Source organism: Pristiophorus japonicus, chromosome 17, assembly GCF_044704955.1.
Source record: "Pristiophorus japonicus isolate sPriJap1 chromosome 17, sPriJap1.hap1, whole genome shotgun sequence".
Classification (NCBI taxonomy): Eukaryota; Metazoa; Chordata; class Chondrichthyes; family Pristiophoridae; genus Pristiophorus; species Pristiophorus japonicus.
In genome coordinates, this window is record NC_091993.1 from 19,754,089 (window position 1) to 19,781,748 (window position 27,660).

Sequence of the window (27,660 nt, forward strand, 5' to 3'; positions counted from 1 at the left end):
GACTGGGGTTTTATTGAGTCTTGTGAACATCACGTGACCTGGCTAAGCCACTCATTAAAGGGGGGGGCGGGGGGGGTGGCACACTCCAAAAATTTTTCAAGTGCCCCTTTTTTTTCTTGAGGGCACAAAAACACAAATTATACAAGCGCCCCCTGGCTAAAAGCGGCGGGGGCGGGGGGGGTGGGGGGGGTGTCACTAAAATCGACAAACATAAACAAATTAAACTTTAGACACTAACGGATCAAATCAAAATTTGGTTGCCGAGGGTGATGATGCACTCCAGTCCCTCCGGCGCCCACCTCTCGTGGAAGGCCGCGAGCATACCAGTGGAACAACAGCTCTACAAACCTGTGAGCATACTCAGAGGTGCATACATTGTAAATAGTATACCCTTTGCTTAGCTTGAGAATTCTTTCATTTACTGATGTTACCACAACCTCCATTTTAATTTCGAAGTGACTTGAGTCGGCACACTAGTCCTGATTTTCCACGACTCTGTTACAGCCCTGGGGCCATATGTTAGAATTTCCCCAGCTTAACGCACTTTTTATCCCGATTTATTCGGGTTAAAAGTGCTTTTTAGTTCTTAAACTGAATTTGCACAAAATTCCCCAAACCTTAAGAACGATGTTTTGAAAATATCGCCAAAAAGCAGATCACCTTGGTGCAACATGAAAAAAAACGCATCGCCTAAGTTTGGCCATTCGGCGAACCCGTTTTGGGGGAAAAAAACGCACGAGAAAAGCTGGCGTTGCAGCCTCAGAAACATTGGTAAGTAGGAAGACCTGCAAAAAAGGTAAGTTAAAATTTTTATTAATTCTTTTAGTTAAGGGTCTTGTAAATGTTTTGTGATTTTTGATTTTTTGTTTCTTGCAATTTTTTTTTGTGTTTTTTCCCCTCCCAGGGCCTGTATATTTGGCGTTGATAGGCCTCAGGCTAAAGTTGGTGACATCACGGCTTTTAACGCCAATCGTTGTGCAACGCCATTTTTTTTAAGAACAGGCGTATTTTGTCACCAAATTTACCCCCTTAAGAAATGGCGAAATTTTAATTCTTATTTATTTACTGTTTTGTCGATATTTATCAAATAATGACAGGCTAGAGAATTTCTAGCCCCTAGAACCGCAGGCACAGGTGTGAAAATCGCTATTGCATCAGCATTAATATATATAACTGTGGTATTATATAAAGTACTGATAATCAATAGAACACCAATGCTTTATAGAAGATTTTTACTATGCTGAGCAGTGTTATTCAACAACAACAGTATCGCTCGATATCAGCAACACTCAACAGTTACCCATGGCAACAGCAGCTTCTCTCGACAACGGCAACCCTCGACAACAATGACTCTCGACAACAACAAGCACCACTCCCCTCCACTGCCCCCCCACCCCTCTCACTCTCACATTCTACAGACAACAGCTGCCACAAACAGCTGAGATCTTCGCAACAGCAGACATCACTCCATTTATTGAAAATAACAGCATCATGCACTAAAATAAAAACCAAAAATGCTGGTAACACTCAGCGGGTCCGGCAGCATCTGTGGAGAGAGAAACAGAGTTAACGTTTCAGGTCGATGACCCTTCGTCAGAACTGGAAAAGTTATAGAGGTAAGAGGTAACACTTGCTTAAAAACCTCTAACTTTTTCCAGTTCGGACGAAGGGTCATCGACCTGAAAGGTTAACTCTGTTTCTCTCTCCGCAGATGCTGCCTGGCCCGCTGAGTAGTGCCAGCATTTTCTGTCTCGATTTCAGATTTCCAGCATTCGCAGTATTTTACTTCAGCATCATACACGGCCAAGTTTAAAAGCGAGCAGGAGTGATGGAGCACATAACCTGATTCTCAGAATAATAAAATACTCACGAGCTTCACTTTCACTGCCTCTCAGATCTTCAAAGTAAATGTTTGACTTTCTGCCTCTCTCCCAAATATCTATACATGCACAACTCTGAGCCACAGTTTCAGACTAAGGGGGTCGCCCATTTAAAACGGAAATGAGGAGGAATTTCTTCTCTCTGAGGGTCGTGAATCTTTGGAATTCTCTGCCCCAGAGAGCTGTGGGGGCTGGGTCATTGAATATACCGTATATACTCGCGTATCCTACGATCTCACGTATCATGCGACCCCTAAATTTTCGTCCCAAACATGATTTTATCATATATCTCATGTATCATGCGAGTCACTTTTTTGAGATACCAGATGCCACTAGGCTAGGCTTTCAAACAAGTTTAACAAGTACCCAACACGTAACAAGTACCCTAACACATAACAACGATCGAATACAGACCTTAACACCCAAATCATGAAACATCGAGTGGATTCTGTTGTGAAAGCTGTTCGCGAATCGAACCCCGATATAGCAATCATTCCAGCTGGCTTGACTAGCATCGTTCAGCCACTTGACGTATCCATTAATAAGCCATTTAAAGACAATATAAGAAAGAAATGGAATGACTGGGATGATGGAAGGAGAGAAATCATTTACGAAGGGAGGGAATATGAAGGCTCCGGATTTGCCTCTACTGTGTTTGCGGTAAAAGAAGCATGGGCTGAGATAGATGGAGATTTGATTGTTAAAGCCTCTAATAATGCAGCAAACTTCAGAGGGAGTTGTGGGTGGCGATCTCTAGACCACAGCAAAGATACAGTACAAGTGACAATAGAGGCTGCAATCCATCACAGGAGATACCTGCCGAGATTCAGCGTGGATACGGTCTGCTTAACAGCCTAACAGCCTAATCTTGGCCAGTACTTCACACCCGCAAATTTTGTATCTCGCGTATCATGCGACCCCCCAAATTTAGGTTATAATTTAGGTCTTCAAAAGTCGCATGATACGCGAGTATATACGGTACTTAAGGTGGAGAGACAGACATATTTTTGAATGATAAGGGAGTCAAGGGTTATGGGGAGCGGGCAGCGAAGTGGAGTTGAGGCCAAGATCAGATGAGCCATGAGCTTATTGAATGGTGGAGCAGGCTCGAGAGGCCATATGGCCTACTCCTGCTCCTATTTCACCAGACTGATTCCCGGGATGGCGGGACTGACATATCAAGAAAGACTGGATCAACTGGGCTTGTATTCACTGGAGATCAGAAGAATGAGAGGGGATCTCATAGAAATGTTTAAAACGGGGTTAGACAGGTTAGATGCAGGAAGAATGTTCCCAATGTTGGGGAAGTCCAGAACCAGGGGTCACAGTCTAAGGATATGGGGTAAGCCATTTAGGACTGAGATGAGGAGAAACTTTTTCACCCAGAGAGTGGTGAACCTGTGGAATTCTCTACCACAGAAAGTTGTTGAGGCCAATTCACTAAATATATTCAAAAAGGAGTTAGATGTAGTCCTTACTACTAGGGGGATCAAGGGGTATGGCAAGAAAGCAGGAATGGGGTACTGAAGTAGCATGTTCAGCCATGAACTCATTGAATGGCGGTGCAGGCTAGAAGGGCCGAATGGCCTACTCCTGCACTTATTTTCTATGTTTCTATTTCTTATGTATTCACAACAAATGAAGCCAAAGGCAGACATCAAATATCTGAAAGTATGGGGGGGGGGGGGGAGGGGGAGAATTACCTAGCCATGGGCTTAATGGGATCAATTTTCCCCAGTGATTTGCACCGTTTTTTTTGAACATGCTGCTCTTTTTGGCCTAAGTTGAAAAACCACAATTTCCCCAATCAATTTGCACCAGTGTAACTCAGTTAGTTACGATTTTTTTGAGGTGAGAGAGAGAGAGAGAGACAGAGACCAGAATGGCCAGCCCTTCGGGCGGGGTTGGAGGTAAGTTGCTGCAGCCTCAGCTCGCATTGTGTCCCTGGTTACCATGGAAGCCCCCAAAACTAAAGGTCAGGTTAGGCCACGCCAAATGGTTGGGTTACGCCAGGCCAAATGGCCTACTCCTGCTCCTATTTCTTAGGCCCCCCCAAAAAATCAGGCGTAAATCTTCAAGTATGCCAAAAAAATGCTTTGGGGAAAATTGAGCCCAATAATAGTACAACATGCATGTGCAGCTCTAACAGTAACTGATTGTAAACTGAAGGGTGGATTCTACCCTGTCCGTCAGCTCCTGGTTATTAGTATTCGGCTGGAGGCGGTTGATTGGTACGTTCCCAGCTACTCACTGGCAGATGTTGGTTCTATGCTGCCGTGCGTGAACCACGAGTTGGAAGGATTCAGAGTGCCTCCCCCGCCCACTCCCCGAGATTCCTCACCAGGCAAGTTCAGGAGGTTAGCAGGTGCCACCTGGGGAGATTCTGAATAGAAGAAAGGTTGGCCAGCATCTCTCCTGATCTCCTCCTGTGCACCGCTACAAGCAGCTCCACGGTAGATCTGTGGCTCAGTGAAGCTCTGACAGGCAATAAATAATGGAGAACGAGAATCATTGATTTCTGGATAATGTTACTGATGAGTTTGGACGGGTGATAATCACCTCTTTTATTTTCCTGTCTTCAGGTTTTTATATTTTGCCAGAGCCCGGAATGGACTGAGGATCCAACATGGCTTGGCATGAAGGGAAAATTCCCTTAGCTCTGATTTGCCCGTAGCAAATGAAAAGGATGTGGAACTGAAAGTGGTACTAGATAAATTCAAGTTTATCTCTCCGGTGCCTCTCATCCACAGAATAAACAGAAGTGTGGTACACCTCAGCGGGACACACCAAGCGGAACAGGCTCCTTCCATACATGTTCTCCCTAAATTGGCCTAGGTTTTTATCTCTCCCAGGAGATCATATGGCTCCAGTTGGGGTGGAGTGTAGAATGCTTCGATGCAAGGAGTGTCGCAGTTGTGTGGGGCGGGCTTGTTGGGCTGGGTGCACTTTACTTTTCCGCCATAGTTCATTGTTCATAGGTTTATATGTAACCTTCAGGGCTGCTGACCGAAGGCTGTGTGGCTCCTTGTCACCAGCATGGACACGATGGGCCGAAATGGCTTCCTTCTGCGCTGTAAATATCTATGTTTCTAACCCCCTGGTCCTGGCCAGAGGGGCATTTGCATTTTCCAGGTGAGTTTTCCAACTTCTTCCAGGGATTCAAAGGGTTTGGGAGGGAGGGTTGGGGGCGGGATTTGGCCATTTTGAATTTAAAGGGATCCTCTGCTGCCATAGCAACTGGCACACCCTTACCTCCAGCTCTGCTATGGTGCAAGCAACAGATTCTGGGGGGAAAATTGCGGTCGGAGGCTTCCTTCGTACTAACGCCTCCGACCCCCAAAAAATCTATGGAAGTACCTGGTGGTCCCGGAGGAATGTAGGATTCCGGTCGGAGGCCTAGATTCGCTGTGCAGCGCACGGGGAGATGTCTTTCACGTACGTACAGGTGTGCTGGAGTCACGTGGGCCTGGACCACCAATCACTAAGCAGTATTCTCATTGATAAAAATGGGAGCTCTGATGTACGGATTCCCATTACTATCAATGATAAAACCCCCTAAAACACGGCATAATAAATAAATAAAACACCTCACATATTAAAAATTAATTGAAATTAAATGTAATTAAATGTTTTAGAAAAAATATATATTTTGGGGAATTTGTTTAATGTTTAGTGTTAAAAAAATAAACTGACCTTAATGGACAGGGTGTTCAATATAATACTGAGTGTTTAAATTTAATTTTTATATGTTTTAAAACTCGTAAGCTGGTAAAAGTAAACTATGCGCCTGCTTTGACCAGGCGTAAAAGTTTGAAGGACAAAGGTAAAAGTTGGGCAAATAGCCCAATCTCTCCCGCGGGGATGTCCTTCTCCCAGGGATGCAGAGATTTTGTACGGAGCAATTTTGACAGATCAGAAAAGCTGGTTTTCAGCGCATGCACATCGCGCCCCGAAACCCGGCTTTTCTGAGGCCTCCTACGGCCCCAGTGAGGCCAGAACTTTCAGCCCAATGCATTGGATGACATGATTCCATCATTTCCATAACATTGTACTATGTCCGACCATGTATATATAGGCAGACGGCCTGAAGGCTCTGTGCCTCAATGTGAGGAGTATTCGGAATAAGGTGGACAAATTAACTGCGCAGATAGCAGTTAACAAGTATGATGTAATTGGCATCTCGGAGACATGGCTCCAGGGTGACCAAGGCTGGGAACTCAACATCCAGGGGTATTCAACATTTAGGAAGGATAGACAGAAAGGAAAAGGAGGCGGGGTGGCGTTGCTGGTTAAAGAGGAAATTACTGCAATAGTAAGAAAGGACATTAGCTTGGATGATATGGAATCGGTATGGATGGAGCTGCAAAATACCAAGGGGCAGAAAACGCTCGTGGGAGTTGTGTTTACAGACCACCAAACAGTAGCAGTGAGGTTGGGGACAGCATCAAACAAGAAATAAGGGATGCATGCAATAAAGGTACAGCAGTTATCATGGGTGACATTAATCTACATATTGATTGGGCTAACCAAACCGGAAGCAATGCGGTGGAGGAAGATTTCCTGGAGTGTATTAGCGATGGTTTTCTGGACCATTATGTCGAGGAACCAACCAGAGAGCTGGCCATCCTAGACTGGGTGATGTGTAATGAGAAAGGACTAATTAGCAATCTTGTTGAGCGAGACCCCTTGGGGAAGAGTGACCATAACATGATAGAATTCTTTATTTGGATGGAAAGTGATACAGTTAATTCAGAAACTAGGGTCCTGAACTTAAGGAAAGGTAACTTCGATGGTTTGAGGCGTGAATTGGCTAGAGTAGACTGACAAATGATACTTAAAGGGTTGACGGTGGATAGGCAATGGCAAATATTTAAAGATCACATGGATGAACTTCCCTGTCTGGAGTAATAATAAAACGAGGAAGGTGGCTCAACCGTGGCTAACAAGGGAAATTAAGGATAGTGTTAAATCCAAGGAAAAGGTATATAAATTGGCCAGAAAAAGCAGCAAACCTGAGGACTGGGAAAAATTTAGAATTCAGCAAAGGACAACAAAGGGTTTAATTAAGAGGGGTAAAGGAGAGTACGAGAAGGAGCTTGCCGGGAACATAAAAACTGTGCAAAAGCTTCTATAGATATGTGAAGAGAAAAAGATTAGTGAAGACAAACGTAGGTCCCTTGCAGTCGGGTTCAGGTGAATTTATAATGGGGAACAAAGAAATGGCAGACCAGTTGAACAAATACTTTGGTTCTGTCTTCACGAAGGAAGACACAAATAACCTTCCGAAAGTACTGGGGGACCGAGGGTCTAGTGAGAAGGAGGAACTGAAGGATATCCTTATTAGACGGGAAATTGTGTTAGAGAAATTGATGGGATTGAAGGCCGATAAATCTCTGGGGTCTGATAGTCTGCATCCCAGGGTACTTAAGGAAGTGGCCTGAGAAATAGTGGATGCAATGGTGATCATTTTCCAACAGTCTATCGACTCGGGATCAGTTCCAATGGACTGGAGGGTAGCTAATGTAACACCACTTTTTAAAAAGGGAGGGAGAGAGAAAGTGGGTAATTATAGACCGGTTAACCTGATATCAGTGGTGGGGAAAATGTTGGAGTCAATTATTAAGGATGAAATAGCAGCGCATTTGGAAAGCAGTGACAGGATTGGTCCAAGTCAGCATGGATTTATGAAGGGGAAATCATGCTTGACAAATCTTCTGGAATTTTATGAGGATGTAACTAGTATAGTGGACAAGTGGATGTGGTGTATTTGGACTTTCAAAAGGCTTTTGACAAGATCCCACACAAGAGATAGGTGTGCAAAATCAAAGCACATGGTATTGGGGATAATATACTGACGTGGATAGAGAACTGGTTGGCAGACAGGAAGCAGAGAGTCGGGATAAACGGGTCCTTTTCAGAATGGCAGGCAGTGACTAGTGGAGTGCCGCAGGGCTTAGTGCTGGGACCCCAGCTCTTTACAATATACATTAATGATTTGGATGAAGGAATTGAGTGTAATATCTCCAAGTTTGCAGATGATACTAAACTGGGTGGCGGTGTGAGCTGTGAGGGGGACGCTAAGAGGCTGCAGGGTGATTTAGACAGATTAGGTGAGTGGGCAAATGCATGGCAGATGCAGTATAATGTGGATAAATGTGAGGTTATCCACTTTGGGGGTAAAAACACGAAGACAGTATATTATCTGAATGGTGGCAGATTAGGAAAAGGGGAGGTGCAACGAGACCTGGGTGTCACTGTTCATCAGTCATTGAAAGTTGGCATGCAGGTACAGCAGGCGGTACAGAAGGCAAATGGTATGTTGGCCTTCATAGCTAGGGGAATTTGAGTATAGGAGCAGGGAGGTCTTACTGCAGTTGTACAGGGCCTTGGTGAGGCCTCACCTGGAATATTGTGTTCAATTTTGGTCTCCTAATCTGAGGAAGGATGTTCTTGCTATTGAGGGAGTGCAGCGAAGGTTCACCAGACTGATTCCCGGTATGGCCGGACTGACATATGAGGAGAGACTGGATCAACTGGGCCTTTATACATTGGAGTTTAGAAGGATGAGAGGGGATCTCATAGAAACATACAAGATTCTGATGAGATGGGACAGGTTAGATGCGGGTAGATTGTTCCCAATGTTGGGGAAGTCCAGAACCAGGGGACACAATCTTAGCATAAGGGTCGGCCATTTAGGACTGAGATGAGGAGAAACTTCTTCACTGAGAGTTGTTAACCTGTGGAATTCCGTGCTGCAGAGAGTTGTTGATGCCAGTTCATTGGATATATTCAAGAGGGAGTTAGATATGGCCCTTACGGCTAAAGGGACCAAGAGGTATGGAGAGAAAGCAGGAAAGGGGTACTGAGGGAATGATCAGCCATGATCTTATCGAACGGTGGTGCAGGCTCGAAGGGCCAAATAGCCTATTCCTGCACCTATTTTCTATATGTCCCCATCATTTCCAGCAGGAAATCCTGGACAATGACAAGCACAAGAAAGGAGCCAGCAGATTTAGAGCGGCTCCTGGGCAGAACTCCAGCGGAGAACCTCGGCCAATGTCTCACCAGTGAGAAACAGCAGCCTGTCTACCAAGCTCTCGTTGATCACAGTGAGGCCATTGCTCAGGACAGATGACCTATTTAAATATAAAATGGCAGAATTCAAACCTCACTGTGCTGGATCTCACAGACAGACTGGGCACAACGGGAGGGAATGGTGTTGGTACTTGGAGCACTTGCCAAGTCTTTCCTTTGCAACACTATTCCATAAACAGGTTTTACTCTACTTTGCAACTGTTACTTTGACTAGGAGCATAATTCCTCACGTCATTCTGTGTCCAGTCACTAGGCAGATGTACTGATTGACCAGTACAAGAGCTTCCGTGCTTCTATGATTCTATGATAAGAGGTATCAGCCATGGCTCAGTGGGTAGCACTCTCACCCATGAGTCAGAAGGTTGTGGGTTCAAGCCTCACTCCAGCAGAAAATCTAAGCTGACAAGCTAGTGCAGTACTGAGGGAGTGCTGCACTGTCGGAGGTGCTGTCTTTCAAATGAGATATCAAACTGAGGCCCCGTCTGCCCGGTCAGGTGGATGTAAAAGATCCCATGATACTATTTCACAGAAGAGAAAGGGAGTGCTCCCTGGTGTCCTGATCGAGTATCCTTCAGCCAGCATCAATAAAACAGATTATCTGGTCACTAACTAGCATGTGGGACAAATTCTGCACAAATTGGCTGCCGCGTTTCCAACATCACAACAGTGACTACACTTCAAAATTATTTAATTGGCTGTAAAGCAATTTGGGACATGCTGAGGTCATGAAAGGCGCTATATCAACGCAGGTGTTTCTCTTTCTCTTACCTGGTGGATGCCAATGGAGTGTACATGAGTGACGTTCCAATCTACATCAGGGAGTGGGGAACCCGATCCGTTACAGGTCACCACCGCATCCTCTCCCGCTTTCACCGTCACGTTACTGTGACTCACGCTGATCTCCGGCAGTTCTACGCAGCAACAAAAAGGAAACATCTGGTGAGAGGAAACCCTTACAGGTTCAAAGCACTTGTGACTGCAGCAGCGGAAGGAGGAGATTAAAGCAGGAGGTGAGACACATGAAAATCTTTGCTGCTTGAACCGGGTCAGAATCCGGCGTCAAGGACAGAAGCTGCTGCAGGTCGTACAACAGGATCGCTCCCTCGTAGTCTTCTACACTCAAACCCGGGACTCATGAGGTAGAGGATATTGACAGGCTAAAGGGACTGAGCATCAACAAATCACTTGGGTTGGATGGCGTATATCCTAAGGTGCCAATCATGAAAGAGACATTTCAGGTTCCACAGGGCTGAAAGCAGCATGATGTCTGCATTAAAATGGGGATCAAATACTAGGCAGACATGCACAGGCTCATTACCATTGACAGGTCAAGCAATAGGGCGAAGTTGGAGAAGAAGCTGTACAACAATAGCTGAATAAAGAAACCCAGCATAGAGTTAGACGGGGCAGGTCCTGCCCAATAACCACAGAACCATAGGTGCCGAAATTGTCCCGTGCTGGATTTCATTCAAATTAGTGGGTCGGAGTTGCGCCGGTGCTGGAAACGCCGGAGCCGGTGCAGATTTTCCCTCTTTTGACGGAAAAAATGGTCGGGATGGCAACCGTTCCTTTGATCGGTGCTTCCAGGGCGCTCGCACGACGCTCAGTGCCGCGCTGCTCACACGAGCACGTTGGTGCTGACATCAGTATGTCGCTCGCACGCTGCTGCAGCGCAATGTCCCGCCCCCCCCTCTCTTAAAGGGGAAGGCCACTGCGATCTGAGCAGCACCTTCAGTGCCGCCCACTGGGCCACCAGGGAGGGCGTCAGCCAGGCAAGCGGACCGGCACCCAAGAGGAAGTGCCAGACTGCCTGTTGTCGGCCCGGCCAAACCAGCAGCCGCCACTGTCAGGCCGACTGAAAAGTCGGCCGACACAAAAAAGATGGCCGCCGCGGCACCTCCCCATTAAGGGCAGCCGAGTCGCCACATCGCTCCCACGGGGCAATTTCCGCCCGGGGCGCAAAGGGGTCAGCGCGGGGCGCGAACGGGATGGCGCACTAGGCGATGATGTCATCGCCGTGGGGCAGTGCAAACCTCTCTTCGCCGGCGGAGCACTGGGGGTAATTCTGGGGGGAGTGCTCTGTGCGCAGAGCCCTGGTGAAAACCCTTTAGTGCCCCCTTATCGTCCCTGCCGCATCTAACTGGCTCCGTAGAATTTTACAGCACAGAAGACCATTTGCCCGTTGTACCCATGCCGTCCCTCTGAAAGAGCTGTCCAATTATTTACAGACCCTGTCCTTTCCCCATACCCCCATTCCTTCTTTTTCAAATATTTGTCCACTCTCCTTTTAAAAGCTATTATGGATATTGCTTCCTCCGCTGTTCCTGGCAGGGCATTCCATGTCCTAACAACCTAAAACTCCTAGTCCTTCCTGTCATTGTTCTGGTGAATTTTATGTCCTCTAGTTACCATCTCACGAAACAGTGGAAACAGTGTTTCCTGATTTACTTTATCAATTTTCCAACATTTTCCAACATCTCTATTAGATCTCCTTTTAGCCTTCTTGACTCTAATAAAAATAACCCCAGTTTCTCCTCATTACTAAAGCCACGCATCCATGACATCATCTTACTGGATCTCTTCTTCACCCTCTCTATCACCTTGATAACCATCCAAAAATAAGACACGCAAAACTGGGTACAATATTCTAACTGTGGCCCAAGGAATAATTTGTATAGGTTTAGCATTACCTCATTGCTTTTGTGCTCTATGTCCTTTTTTTAAATGTAAAATGTACAATCAAATGTAGAATCTGCAAAAGGACATAGACAGGCTAAGTGAGTGGGCAAAAATTTGGCAGATGGAGTATAATGTTGGGAAGTGCGAGATCATGCACTTTGGCAGAAAAAAATCAAAGAGCAAGTTATTATTTAAATGGAGAATGATTGCAAAGTGCTGCAGTACAGCGGGACCTGGATGAAATGCAAAAGGATAGCATGCAACAGCAAGTGATCAGGAAGGCCAATGGAATCTTGGCCTTTATTGCAAAGGGGATGGAGTATAAAAGCAGGGAAGTCTTGCTACGGTTGTACAAGGTATTAGTGAGGCCACACCTGGAATACTGCGTGCAGTTTTGGTTTCCATATTTACGAAAGGATATAATTGTTTTGGAGGCAGTTCAGAGAAGGTTCACTAGATTGATTCCAGGGATGAGGGGGTCGACTTATGAGGAAAGGTTGAGTAGGTTGGGCCTCTACTCATTGGAATTCAAAAAGAATGAGAGGTGATCTTTTCAAAAAGTATAAGATTATGAGGGGGCTTGACAAGGTGGATGCAGAGAGGATGTTTCCACTGACGGGGGAAACTAGAACTAGAGGGCACAATCTTAGAATAAGGGGTTGCCCATTTAAAACTGAGATGAGGAGAAATTTCTTCTCTCAGAGGGTTGTGGATCTGTGGAATTCGCTACCTCAGAGAGCTGTGGAAGCTGGGGCATTGAATACATTTAAGACAGAGATAGACAGTTTCTTAAACGATAAGGAGATAAGGGGTTATGGCGAGCGGGCAGGGTAGCGGACCTGAGTCCATGATCGGATCAGCCATGATCTTATTGAATGGCGGAACAGGCTCGAGGAGCCGTATGGCCTACTCCTGCTTCTATTTCTTATGTTCTTATGTAAAAAGTTTTTTTTAATTTATAGACAGTGTCCCAATTTATTCTCCTACTTTTGAAGATCTGAACCACAAATTTCCCTGTTCCTTGACTCCTTTTAAAGTGTTACCACTTAGGATAAAGTGCATAGCCACTTCCCCTATTATAGAATGTATTTCTTGAAGCATATTGCACAGAAGGTCATTTGTCCCATCGTGCCTGTGCCAGTTCTGAGAGAGAGCTCCCAATTAGTTCCATCCCCCTGCTCTTTCCCCATAAGTGTACATTCAGTGCCCTTTTGAAAGTTAGCATTGAATCTGCTACTTAAATGTTTATTCATCTTTTGAAAAGTTCCACATGAAATATTTCTAATTAAACTAGAAGCCGAGGGAAACCAGGCTAGAACATAGGACTGGATAAGAAGTTGTTGCAGAATAAGAAACAAACATATTCCGGGAGAGGAGTGACGTCAGACTGAGGGGAGACTTTGAGTGCAACACAAGGTCAGTGCTTGGAACCTGAAGGCCCCAATTTTAACTCCAGGCCCCGCTCAGGCCCGAGTTAAAATTACAGTCCTGTCTCAATGATGTCATCAGACCACAGCATGCATATGTAAAGAAGGACCCTGTTGGCTCCGGACATGTGTCCTTGCCTCCCGCTCAGGAGAGCAGGTTAAAATTACAGAAGTTATGGTCATGGCGACTTTCTTGACAGGTATTTTAATTCTTTTAATGCTCACTCGCAAGGTTTTCGCTGGCAGGGTTAAAATTATCGCCTTTAGTGATGGTCAATATAAATATCATGTAAACCTGTTTAATTTACAAACAACACACAATAAAATAAGAGAACAATGGGCATCGTGTCTGCAGCTAAAGACTTGCAGAAGAATTTCGATCAGTTATGCAAATCAATTATGCAGATACTGACTACTCCTCTTAATTCAAAGTTGCTTAATTTGAATTATGTATTAATTCAAATTGAAAACTGTGGAAAACAAAATATCCCCTACGCTGCTTTCTTAAAAGTGTTTCATTTGAACTTGCGGGTAATTTAAATTTTCTTCGAATGCAAAATGCCGTTGAATTAACTGGAGTCGATTGTATTTAGGTCAGTTACACCAGCAGCATAGGCCCAGAAACCTTTCCCTCTTCCTGGTGTTTCTTTTATATTCTGTGACCTTCTTAGGAAATTAGCCAATCAAAACACATAGGCCCGGATATTCCTCTTCACACCAATGATGGGCCGCGAGACAAAGACAGGACATCCATAGTGCACTGCACCTGATCTGGTATAATTTATTTGCTTCATGGGTTCTTTGCTGAAGAATTCATAGCAACACTTTGCTATTAAGAATGAGTTGTTTTATGAACAAAAGTTTAACAATCACATTGCACGTTTATCCACTAGGCTCACAACTGCATACCTCATCGTGGATGACCTAGATCAACTGACTGGGGTTTTATTGAGTCTTGTGAACATAGGAACATAAAGAACATAAGAAATAGGAGCATAGGCATAGGCCTCTTGAGCCTGTTCCGCCATTTAATACGATCATGGCTGATCCGATCATGGACTCAGGTCCACTTCCCTGCCCGCTCCCCATAACCCTTTATACCTTAAGAAACTGTCTATTTCTACCTTAAATTTATTCAATGACCCAGCATCCACAACTCTCTGAGGCAACGAATTCCACAGATTTATAACCCTATGAGAGAAGAAATTTCTCCTCATCTCTGTTTTAAATGAGCGGCCCCTTATTCTAAGATCATGCCCTCTAGTTCTAGTCTCCCCATCAGTGGAAACATCCTCTCTGCATCCACAATATTACCCCCAACCCCATGAACTTTTATCTTGTGCAGTAACCTTTTATGTGGCACCTTGTCAAATGCCTTCTGGAAGTCCAAATACACCACATCCACTGGTTCCCCTTTATCCACCCTGTTCGTTACATCCTCAAAGAATTCCAGCAAATTTGTCAAACATGACTTCCCCTTCATAAATCCATACTGACTCTGCCTGACCGAATTTTGCTTTTCCAAATGTCCTGCTACTGCTTCTTTAATAATGGACTCCAACATCTTCCTAATCACAGATGTTAGGCTAACTGGTCTATAGTTTCCTGTTTTTTGTCCGCCTCCTTTTTTAAATAGGGGCATTACATTTGCAGTTTTACAATCTGCTGGGACCTCCCCAGAATCCAGGGAATTTTGGTAAATTACAACCAATGCATCCACTATCCCTGCCGTTACTTCTCTTAAGACTCTAGGATGCAAGTCATCAGGTCCAGAGGATTTATCTGCCTTTAGTCCCATTATCTTACTGAGTACCACCTCCTTTGTGATTGTGATTGTGTTAAGTTCCTCCCCCCCATAACCCCTTGACCGTCCACTGTTGGAATATTGTTAGTGTCCTCCACCGTAAAGACTAATACAAAATATTTGTTCAGAGTTTCTGCCATCTCCATGTTCCCCATTACTAATTTCCCGGTCTCGTCCTCCAAGGGACCAACATTTACTTTAGCCACTCTTTTCCTTTTTATATACCTATAGAAACTCTTGCTCTCTGTTTTTATATTTTGTGCTAGTTTACTTTCATAGTCTATCTTCCCTTTCTTAAATATTTTTTTAGTCATTCTTTGTTGGCTTTTAAATGCTTCCCAATCTTCTGTCCTCCCATTAGTTTGGGCCACATTGTATGCCCTTGTTTTAATTGGATACCGTCCTTTATTTCTTTCGTTAGCCACAGATGGCTATCTTTTCTCTTACGCCCTTTCCTCCTCACTGGAATATATTTTTCTTGAGTGTTGTGAAATATCTCCTTAAATGTACACCACTGTTCATCAACTGTCCTACACTTTAATCGATTTTCCCAGTCCACTTTAGCCAATTCAGCCCTCATACCTTCACGTGACTGGCTAAGCCACTCACAATTCAACAGCTCTACAACTATTTTTGTAAAACAAAAGATCAAGTGCCCCCTTATTAAAAGGGTACTAAAACCGACAAATTAAACAAATGTACTTTTTAACAAAAATGGTTCAAATTAAAATTTGGTTGTCGGGGGTGATGATGCACTCCAGTCCCTCCGGTGCCCACCTCTCGTGGAAGGCTGCGAGCGTACCGGTGGACACAGAGTGCTCCATCTCCAGGGACATCTGGCTCAGATGTAACCATGGAAGAGAGGCAGGCAGTCGGGCTGAACGACCCCCATGAGGGCCCGTTGCCTGGATCGGTTAATGGCCACCTTGCAACAGCTCTTCAAACCTGTGCGTGTACTCACAGGTGCATACATTACAGCTGGTATTGGGGGTTGAAACCTGCCCCTGGCAGTGGGAAGAAAGGCAGCCAAAAACAGCAGCCAGACGATCTCCAGACCAGAGGATCCAACGACTTCCTGGGGGGGAAAGAAGGCCACTTGTCCTTTGATGCCTTCTCATAATCTGAGAGGGCCTTCTTCAATAACCCCTCAAAATGGGCAGCCAGCTGCTGTTCTGAGAGAAAAATGGAGCAAGAGGAACTGTTAGAATGTCAGCCGTGGCTCAGTGGGTAGCACTCTTGCCTCTGAGTCAGAAGGTTGTGGGTTCAAGTCCCACTCCAGAGACTTGAGCCCCAAAAAATCTAGGCTGACACTCCAGTATAGTGCTGAGGGAGTGCTGCACTGTCGGAGGTGCCGTCTTTTGGATGAGACATTAAACCGAGGCCCTGTCTGCTCTTTCAGGTGGATGTAAAAGATCCCATGGCACTATTTTGAAGAAGAGCAGGGGAGTTATCCCCGGTGTCCTGGCCAATATTTATCCCTCAATCAACATATCAAAAACAGATTGTCTGGTCATTATCACATTGCTGTTTGTGGGAGCTTGCTGTGTGAAAATTGACTGCCGCGTTTCCCACATTACAACACTGACTACACTCCAAAACTACTTAATTGTCTGTAAACCTCTTTGGGACGTCGTGAAAAGCCAGTCTTTTTTTTTCCTTTTACAATGTCCCCATATGTTGTAGGTATTGGTGCTCCCTCCCCGCCCCCGCCATTGGGAGAGGCCACAGGCCAATGTCAAGACGGTGGAGATCTATTTTCAAGGATTTTGGTCCCTCTCTTTTGCACCCAAAGTGCATTGGAGATGAATATCAAGACCCTAAAAGTAAATTTGATGTTAACGAAAGTGGATTTTCGGTTCTGTTCATAAGCTCTGCGGTAAAGTTGGCGCCCGGGAACAGTTTGCGCCTCAGTCAGTCAAGATTCATCAGCTAGGCCCTAAGTGTGGGGCGGAGCACTAAGGGAGGCGTTACACACCTCTTTCAGGGCGCAAGGCCGGCTGAGCAAGTGAAAATCCGTTGCTAAGGAGCCGGCCTCGGAGCGCCCTCAGAGAGGCTTCTGTGGGAGAAAAAAATCGGAACTAAAAACACACAAAACCTTCCCAATGCTTTAAACACCCCACAATAAGCTACATCGCAAAAAATAAAACTAAACAAAACAACCAAATTTACCTCATTCACCAACCATCAGTCACCATCGCCGGGACAGCTCTGGTTTTCCAGGCGGTCCCACCACGGCGCGTTATAGGGTCAGCGCACAACAAATTTCACCGCGCAGTCAAAACTGGAAATATTGCACACCGGCTCGACTCTCCCGGGCGGGGTCGCGGAACCGGCAGCTCATTTCCCGATGCGGCGCTGGGAGCTGATTGGGCGCCGGGAAACCATCCTCGCCGCCATTGCCGTCCCTCTGGGGCGCGAACAGAGGTGGCATCATACCGAAAATGCAGCCCACATTTACAGAATTTAGTTCAGACATTTACCAAAAAACAAGTCCTGCCGATTAATGTTTGTCAAACGTTTTCTGCTTTCTCCGTGCAGGACTGAGTTTTCTCAGCCATGTCTGATTGATACTTACCGCACTGTGTGATGTTCATCTGGGAGAGGAGAATGTTGGCTCCGTCAGTCTTGCAGTATAGCTGCTGCCGCTCCAGATGTGCCTCGCCTGCCTCTTGCCACAGCTGGATCCAGCGGATGTCACAGCTGCAGTTGAATAGGTTTCCGACCAATATACTGCAAAGTCACGAAAAAGAACAAAGTGTTGGTTCAGACATGAATCTCTAAAATAGATTGCGCTGCCCTCAACTTTTACATAGGTCTGTGCCCCCCCCCCCCCCCCCCGGGGTCTCAGTACGTGGGAAGGGGCAGTCTGTGCTCCCTGAGGTCTCAGTACATTGGAGGGGGCAGCCTGTGTCCACGGGGGTCGCAGTACATGGGAAGGGGCAGTCTGTGCTCCCTGGGGTCTCAGATATACGGCACCATTTGGCCCAACCAGTCCATGCTGGCGTTTATGCTCCACTCGAGCCTCCTCCCACCTTTCCTCATCTAAATCTATCAGCATAATTCTTTGAGGATGTAACGAACAAGGTGGATAAAGGGGAACCAGTGGATGTGGTGTATTTGGACTTCCAGAAGGCATTTGACAAGGTGCCACATAAAAAGTTACTTTACAAGATAAAAGTTCATGGGGTTGGGGGTAACATATTAGCATGGATAGAGGATTGGCTAACTAACAGAGAACAGAGAGTCAGGATAAATGGTTCATTCTCTGGTTGGCAATCAGTAACTAGTGTGGTGTCGCAGGGATCAGTGCTGGGACTCCAACTATTTACAATCTATATTAGCGACTTGGAAGAAAGGACCGAGTGTAACATAGCCAAGTTTGCTGACGATACAAAGATGGAAGGAAAAGCAATGTGTGAGGAGAACACAAAAAATCTGCAAAAGGACATAGGCAGGCTAAGTGAGTGGGCAAAAATTTGGCAAATGGAGTATAATGTTGGAAAGTGTGAGGTCATGCACTTTGGCAGTAAAGAATCAAAGAGCAAGTTATTATTTAAATGGAGAACGATTGCAAAGTGCCGCAGTACAGCGGGACCTGGGGGTACTTGTGCACGAAACACAAAAGGATAGTATGCAGCAAATGATCAGGAAGGCCAATAGAATCTTGACCTTTATTGCAAAGGGGATGGAATATAAAAGCAGGGAAGTGTTGCTACAGCTATACAGGGTAGTGGTGAGGCCACATTTGGAATACTGTGTGCAGTTTTGGTTTCCATATTTAAAAAAGGATATACTTGTTTTGGAGGCAGTTCAGAGAAGGTTCACTAGGTTGATTCCGGAAATGAGGGGGTTGATTTATGAGGAAAGGTTGAGTAGGTTGGGCCTCTATTCATTGGAATTCAGAAGAATGAGAGGTGATCTTATCGAAACGTATAAAATTATGAGGGGGCTTGACAAGGTGGATGCAGAGAGCATGTTTCCACTGATAAGGGAGACTAGAACTAGGGGGCATAATCTTAGAATAAGGGGCCGTCCATTTAAAACTGAGATGAGGAGGAATTTCTTCTCTCAGAGGGTTATAAATCTCTGGAATTCGCTGCCTCAGAGAGCTGTGGAAGCTGGGACATTGAATAAATTTAAGACAGAGATAGACAGTGGGCAGGGAAGTGGAGCTGAGTCCATGATTGGATCAGCCATGATCGTATTAAAAGGTGGAGCAGGCTCGAGCGGCCATATGGCCTACTCCTGCGCCTATTTCTTATGTTCTTATAACCCTCTATTCCTTTCTCCCTCATATGCTTGTCTAGCCTCCCCTTAAATGCATCGATACCATTCGCTTCAACCACTCCCTGTGGTAGTGAGTTCCACATTTTCTTCTGAATTCTCTGTTGGATTACTTGGTACCTACAGGCTTTATTTTATATTGATGGCCTCCAGTTCTGCTCTTCCCCACAAGTGGAAACATTCTCTCTGTATCCACTCTATCAAAACCTTTCATAACTTTAATGACCTCTATTAGTGTAATGTATTTGCTTCATGGGTTCTTTGCTTAAGAATTCATAGCAACACATTGCTATTAAGAACTAGTTGGTTTATTAGCAAAGGTTTAACAATCACACTACACATTACCAGTTCATTCACTATTAGGTCACCCCTGAGCCTTGGTTTTTCCAGAGAAAAGAGACCCACCCTGTTCATCCTTTCCTGATATGTATACGCTCGCATTTCTGGTATCATCCTTGTAAATCTTCTCTGCACTTTCTCCAATGCCTCTATATCCTTTTTATAATATGGTGACCAGAACTGTACGCAGTATTCCAAGTGTGGTCTAACCAAGGTTCGATACAGGTTTGGCATAACTTCGCTGCTTTTCAATTTTATACCTCTAGAAATAAACCCGAGTGCTTGGTTTGCTTTTTTTATGGCCTATGTCGCAACTTTTAGTGATTTGTGTATTTATACTCCGAGATCCCTTTGTTCCTCTCCCCCACCTAGACTCGAACCCTCCAAGTAATAAGTGACCTCCCTATTCTGCCTGCAGAAATATAATACCTCACCTTCATCTGTGTTGAACTTCATTTGCCAATTATATGCCCATTCTGCAAGTTTATTAATATCCTCCTGTACTTTGTTGTAGTCCTCCTCAGTATTGACTATCCCCTCCAGCTCCCATCCCCCACCCCAATTTGGTGTCATCCGCAAATTTAGAAATTGTGTTTTTGATTCCAAATTCTAAATCGTTATAAATTGTGAACAACAGTGGTCCCAGCACTGATCCTGGTGGAACACCTCTCCCCACCTTCTGCCACTGTGAATAGCTACCGTTTATCCATATTCTCTGCTTTCTGTCTTGAAGCCAGCTAGCTATCCATTCTGCTACTTGTCCCCTGACTCTGCATTCTCTGACCTTGTTCATCAGCCTATTTAGGGGTACTTTATTTTCAGCATTCAAGCCTCACTTTGTCTACTTTTCATCCATCTCCTTGAATCTCACTCCAAGGACAGCCAAGGGGATGAGACAAGCAAAGTTCTCTCACACCTTCACCAGTGTTGATCTGACCACCACACTGATTCTTCCCCTACAGCCTCTCAACCTGGCCCCCTGACCCTGAGCCCCCTGATCCCGAGCCCCCTGACCCTGAGCCCCCTGACCCTGAGCCCCCTGACCCTGAGCCCCCTGATCCTGAGCCCCCCGAACCAGGCCCCTGAACCTGGGCCCCTGAACCAGGCCCCGAGATCAGTGACTCCGTGGTGAGGGGTTTGTACGGGGAGGAAACTGTAGGCTGAGTCCACATCGTGTTGTCCTTTGGTGTTCATCACTCTACTAACTTGTGTGGTGGCAGCAACGATGAAAACACATACACTAGAATTTCATGCAGACTGTGTCTGAGATATGTTGGCGTTAAAGGTGCAGAGTTATCAGTCATGCGATACATACAGGAGAGTCTGCACCATGCGCGGGTCTGGCTGCACCAGGATTGTAACTTCATCGGCAACCCAATTACTACCTGGGTTCTAAAGACAACGGCTGTGGGCTGATTAACAACCAGGAGCCAGGAGTAGAGGGTACTGGACGGCAAGCCCACTGGAGTCCGGGAGTAGAGGGCATTGGCCACACACCCACTGGGGTCCAGGATTTCGGCCACTGATGCCAGGAGGCCCAGATTGGGTAACCTCCCGGGTCCAGGGGAAGTGTGCTGCAAGAAACCAGAACTAATCTACTTGAGGAACATCTGGTATATGTTTTTAATTTTTTTTATTTTTATTTTTTATTTTTATTTTTTTATTTTTTTTTATGACCAAAATGAACAGAGAGAGACTGAGTTATTGGAATCAGAGTGTTTCTGGCTCACTCACTGCTCACTGCTGTTGTACCCCTTTAAATGAATGGGCACCATGCTGCACCAACGATGCGTATGCAGGGTGGCATTTTCACAGCAGCCGACCAGAGGAAGCAGATGTTGGCTGAACAATCGGGAACAAAGATATCAGCTGTGCCCAAGTAAGTTGCTTCGTATAAAAATCAACGGCTGGAGCAGCTGCAATGGAAAGTGAATCAATCGAATGGGACGGGGAGAGGGACCTGGATAAAGAGGAGGGACCGGGAATGTCAGAGGAGATAGAGAGGGGACAAGCAGACAGGGAAAGAGAGGCAGGCAAAAGCAGAGTCAAAGACAAAGGGCTCAATTTTCCCGGGTCATTTGCGTCTTTTTTCTAGCGTAATTATTTAATTCAAAGTTCCCCCCGGAGTCTGCGCCGACGTAACTGGTTTAGTTACGATTTTTTGAAGTTAGGTTTTCTCGACGGGGCGTTTCCCCATGTCTGCACCAGTTTTCAGCATTTTTCGCAGTCTACCCCCAAATTTTTAATCCTAGATCGGTGTATCTGGCCACTCCCGAAAAACCTTCTGGTGAGTTAACAGAATGCAGCGCACATTGAGAAATCGTCGCTGAAAGATGCCATTGTTTCTCATCAAAGTTTTTGGAGGGAGTCTCTAACATTTGAAATATCCATACTAAAGTCCAACATTTTTTTTAAACCTTTCAACGGAGTACATGGAAGTTTATTGGATTTCTGAAGTTTTCATTTTGTTTAATTAATTACTTACACATCACCACCCGAACGTCTTTAAGCAGGGCTGGAGGATGGTAGCGTTGGCCATCAGAATCAGCCCCGTGCCTGGACACAGGAGCTCGGGGCTTGACAGGAAAACAAGCCCAGGAATGGGGGGAGGGTGGGGGGGCAGAGGTGGTGATCGGAAGGCTTCTGCACTGAGCCCGGGGAGGGAGTTGGTGATCAGAAGGCTACTGCTCTAGGCACAAGACTGCAATGAGTTTGGGGGGGGGGGGGAACGGGGGGTGGGGGAAGAAGTCACAAGACTGCAATGAGTTGGGGCGTTGCATCTTGTATTGCTGCAGCTGCGATTTTTCCAATGCTCTCACACAGCACTTGTAACACACACAACTGGCTCTTTAAAAATGGCCGATTGCCATCCTGGAGCTGTACTGCGCATGCGCATCCATTGCAATAACGTCAAAAATGTCACTTTTTTTCCCGCGCATGCGCAGAAGGTGCGGCATCGGTTTTTTCGGCGCAGGCAGCAGGCTCCACCCACCCCCAGGCGACTGGACACGCTGCACGGCGCAAAATTTGAACTATACATCGAGGAAAGTTTGGCAAAATATTTCCGGCGCATGTCTGGCCTAGAAAAATGGGCATAACTCTGGCACTATGCCAAAAAGCGGGCTTGGACAAAATTGAACCCAAAGAGAGGAAAGAGGGGACACAGACAGGAAAAGAAAGGAGAGAAATAGAAAAAGAAGAGAGAGAGAGATAAGGGAGGAAGGGAGAGAGACAGAGAAAGAGCAGAAAGGATTAAGGAGAGGGACAGGGTCAGAGTGGGAGAAAGAAAAAGCATAAAGAGAGGCAGAGGGAAGTACAGAATGAGAGGAGAGAGGCAGAGGAAACCTTGTAAGGAGCAGAGTGGCCACAGTTCCTTGGCTCTTCTGGTCCACTCCATGATTCTAGTGGGACTGCAGCAGAAGGGCTGGAGAATAGAGCTGGAACTGGATATTCCGTGACCCGGTCTTATGCCAGGGGTTCATGTTGGCAATAGGACAAACCTCCAAAATCAGGAATCAGTCTGGTGAACCTTTGTTGCACTCTCTCTATGGCAAGTATATCATTCCTTAGATAAGGAGACCAAAACTGTACACAATGCTCCAGGTACGGTCTCACTAGGACCCGACATAATTGCAGTAAGACGTCTTTACTCTTATGCTCAAATCCTCTTGTAATAAAAGCCAACATACCATTGGCTTTCTTAATTGCTTGCTGTGCCTGCATGTTAACTTTCAGCGATTCGTGTACATCATGCAGTTAAACACTGATTTACTGGAATGCTTCAGCACTGGAGCAATCAGTAGGAGTGGGTTGAGGAGATGCGGATCACTGGATTGGGCAATGGAGCAGCCAATGCACCTGAAGGCTTCACCTCAGTATTAGGAAGAGGGAAACAGAACTTGCAGCCGAGCTTGGAACACTTACAACATCCACACGCGTTGTACTTACAGCTGGGAGAGTCGCAGTGTCCTGAAGGGCTGCCAGGACAGGCCGATGAGACGATTACCCGAGAGGTTACTGCAAATTCAAGAGGAAAGGAAAGACATTGTTAATTGCTTGCGTTTGTGGGTCTGACATCAGAAACCTCGCTGTATCCAGAGCTACGTGAGGTGGTAACTACTGAACAAACGCACGTGCCCATTCGTTATATTAATATGTGGACCAGTGAATGGTGGCTCACTGCATTCAACCTCAGTGAGGGCCTCCTGCCCCACCAGGAGAGTGAAAATATAACCAGAAGTGTTACCCCGCCACCCCCCCTCATCTCCCAAATGGCAGCTGTTACAGAGGTTACTCAGTATTTGCGTTTGTTTCTTGTAGTTCATTCTGTTTTTATAAATCAGAGAGAATGCAGAGCCAGGAGGGTATTGGAAGTGAAGGGGCTGAGCAGGAGCGAGGCACCCCGTTCAGAAGATTAAGTGCACTCCCTGGTTGAAGTGTCACAATAAATATCTGGGAATCAAAGAGGAAGCCACTCGGTGATTGAAGTCATCAAATATTCAATATGAAAGTCAGCTGCCTTTCCCACTCCAGAGACATGAGCACGTACATCTAGGCTGACACTCCAGCGCAGTGCTGAGGGAGTGCTTCACTGTCGGAGGTGCCATCTCTCGGATGAGACGTTAAACTGAGGCCCCGTCTGCTCTCTCAGGTGGACATAAAAGATCCCATGGCACTATTTTGAAGAAGAGCAGGGGAGTTATCCCCGGTGTCCCGGGGCCAAATATTTATCCCTCAATCAACATAACAAAAACAGATTATCTGGTCACTATCACATTGCTGTTTGTGGGAGCTTGCTGTGCACAAGTTGGCTGCTGCGTTTCCTACATTACAACAGTGACTACACTTTAGAAGTATTTCACTGCCTGTAGAGTGCTTTGGGACTTCCTGAGGTCGTGAAAGGTGCTATATAGATGCAAGTCTTTTTTTTCCACTCGGTGAAACGCAGATGGCTGAAGCTCTCCCGTCACCCGGGGGCTGAGCTGAGAGGATTGAGCAGCACGCACAGGGAAATTGGGCAGTTAGGGTTTATTGGTGGGGTGGACAGCTCGATGTCCCAGCGCACTGATACGGGCAAGCAGCAAGCTCCGCAGCAAAGAACTCCACCTCCATGGAATTATTTCATGTCGGTCAACAGCCCTTCCCCTGCCCCTTCTGGCCACAGTCAGTGAGGGAGCGCAGTGCCACTCCACTGGCAGTTCGACTTGCCTGTGTATTTTTAGAACTCCACACTGCAGTGCCACAGTGGGAAGTTCAGCGAGTACGTAGCAGCACAGTTAACATCTGATAGATACCGAGGGGATCACTTTTCAAGTCAGAATTGATCAAATCGAGTGGAAGGCTCCCTACTCTGAACTTCCAGCTTTCCTCTTCTGACGCATTTCCTACATTACAACAGCGGCCAGGCTTCAAAAGTACTTCATTGGCTGCAAAGCACTTTGATACATCCGGTGGTCGTGAAAGGCACAATATAAATACAAGTCTTTCTTTTTTCTTTGACACTGACAGGTCTGTTAAGTATTTCCCATGTTTTCTGGACAAGCCAAGACCTGGTTGTATTATGTTTGCACAGACTGCGCAGGAGGTGCTCAGTTCCTTTAGTACTTTAAGCTGATCTGCACTTCATGATAAAGTGTTTGGGAAACATCACTTCACATCAGAGCCGATTGAAACAGCAATTGAGGCTCAAGCAGAGGGAGGTGCTTCAAGGCTCAGCTCACATCTCCTCAGAAGCAACTGGCTTCTGTTTTTTATATTCAGTTGTTTCTAGTGTTACGCTGATGGTCAGGTCACATGTACTGCACACGTGGCCGATGTTCCCAGTATCTCCAGCGAGAATTGTTCATCCCGGCAGTGCCCTCCCATAGAAACCACCAGACATTCAGCCGCCATCTGCACCTCAATCATTACTGACAAAGATTTTTATTCAAACGGAATTAAAATTCTCTTTGTTTACCACAGAACAGCATCCGCTACTGTAAATTCACCGCAAGACACTGCCCTCTACTGTGCACCTCGAGTCTCATCGGCGAGAGCATGCAGAAATCAAGCGCAGGCAGCGGAAAGAGCATGCGACAAACCTGTCCCGCTCACCCTTTCCCTCAAAGACTATCTGTCCCACCTGTGACAGGGACTGTGGCTCTTGTATTGGACTGTACAGCCACCTAAGGACTCATTCTTAGAGTGGAAGCAAGTCTTCCTCGATTCCGAGGGATTGCCTATGATGATGATCAGAGAACAGCATCCCCTATTATACATGCACAGAAAGTGCTCTCTCTTGCCCCACCTCAAGACACCGCCCTCTACTGTGCACCCAATGGAACAGCACTCTCTAGCGTAAATTTACAGAACAGTGCCCTCTATTACTCCACCTCAAGACACCGCCCTCTACTGTACAGCAGCAGAACAGCACCCTCATCTGCTCCACCCAGGCACAGCACCCTCTACTGTACATCTAAAGAACAGCATCCTCTACTCCACCCACAAATGGAGCCCTCAACTGCCCCGTCAACAGAACAGAGCTCCTCTGCTGCACACCCACAGAACCAAATATACTTGTCAGGTTATAATATTTTTAGGCAGGACAGAATAGGTAAGCGAAGAGGGAGCAGGCAATTTTGATGAAGCACGGAATATAATATGGTTAGAGACCAGAAATAAAAAATGGATTGTTACATTAGTGGAGGTAATACAGACCCCTAATTGTGGAAGTGAAATGGAAATGGAAATGTGAAGACAGATCAGGAAGATGAGTAGGAATAACAGAATTATTGTTTGAGGAGATGTTAATTAGCCATTCACTGATTGGAACAGGGAATGAGTAAACCAAGAAAGGCAAATGGAATTTCTAAAATTCCTAACTGAATTCCTTCAACGGGCAGTATATTCTGGCACCGAAAAGGGGAGACATGTTGCTAGATCCCGTTATGAGGAGCGAAATAGATCATATAGTGTCAGCCTTGGCTCAGTGGGTAGTACACTCGCCTGAGTCAGAAGGTTGTGGGTTCAAGTCCCACTCCAGGGACTTGAGCACATAAATATAGGCCCACACTCCAGTGCAGTGCTGAAGGAGTGCTGCACTGTCGGAGATGCCGTCTTTCAGATGAGACATTAAACCGAGGCCCCAACTGCTCCCTCAGGTGGACGTAAAAGATCCCATGGCACTATTTCGAAGAAGACCAAGGGAGTTATCCCCGGTGTCCTGGCCAATATTTCCCCCTCAAACAACATCACTAAAAACAGATTATTGGGTTATTATCACATTGCTGTTTGTGGGAGCTTGCTGTGTGCAAATTGGCTGCCACGTTTCCTACATTACAACAGTGACTACATTCCAAAAGTACTTCATTTGCTGCAAAGTTCCTTGAGACATCCGGTGGTCATGAAAGGTGCTACATAAATGCAAGTCTTTCTTTCTTTCTATATAGACAAGTTAAATGCGGGTGTAATGATCATAATATTATAAGGTTTAAGGTCGAAGGCAAAGGGCAAAAGTTAGTTCAAAATCAACAGATTAGAATATCGTAGCCTTGAGCGTTGAGTGGTGAGCCAGCTGAGGGGAGTCGGAGAGAGAAATTGACACAAGGAGTATAGATCGACAAAGAGGCTGCAAAGTTGTGGAATAAGTATACACCTTAAAAAAGAGGCTAATTCAAACCTCAGGATGCTGTGGATAAATAATGAGGTTCGAAACTGACTAAAATGGAAGAAATGGTCATACATGGTGTATGGATAAGATAAAAATGAATAAAAACAGAGAATACAAGAATATGCGGAAAGTGATTTAGAGATAAGGAAAGCAAAGAGGGAGTACGAGGAGAGAATCTCAAAAAGGACAGTAAAGTTTTCCACAAATATGACAGCAAAAAGAGTTGTTAAATGTGAGGTGGAATAGAGGATCGTGAGTTCGCAGAGGATAAATGGAATTTGGCAGGAATACTTAACCAGCACTTAGTTTACAGATATAAGGATATTGGGGAAGAGGTAAATCTCAAAATGGTTAAGACTAGAATGATAGATAGTAGAAGTACAGGTTGAATCTCCCTTATCCAGAACTCCCTTATTCGGAACCACCCCTCGTCCAGAGTCATTGCCGACCACTTGGTGGTACATGCGCAGAACTCCGACACGAACAAATTGAAGTCCTTCCTCG

The 27,660-nt window shown here is 45.7% G+C and overlaps 1 protein-coding gene across 2 annotated transcripts in view; it reads right to left on the reverse strand.

Annotated features, from left to right (window-relative positions):
- LOC139227587 (NT-3 growth factor receptor-like) overlaps nucleotides 1-27,660 on the reverse strand; it is a 636,555-nt gene that overhangs the window by 455,787 nt on the left and 153,108 nt on the right. For both annotated transcript variants that reach the window (XM_070858451.1, XM_070858450.1), the window contains exons 3-5: nucleotides 23,457-23,525; nucleotides 17,461-17,615; nucleotides 9,744-9,886 (exon numbers count right to left, since the gene is read on the reverse strand). In XM_070858451.1, the coding sequence (XP_070714552.1) occupies nucleotides 9,744-9,886; nucleotides 17,461-17,615; nucleotides 23,457-23,525 (367 nt within the window). The remainder of the gene's footprint in view (nucleotides 1-9,743; nucleotides 9,887-17,460; nucleotides 17,616-23,456; nucleotides 23,526-27,660) is intronic.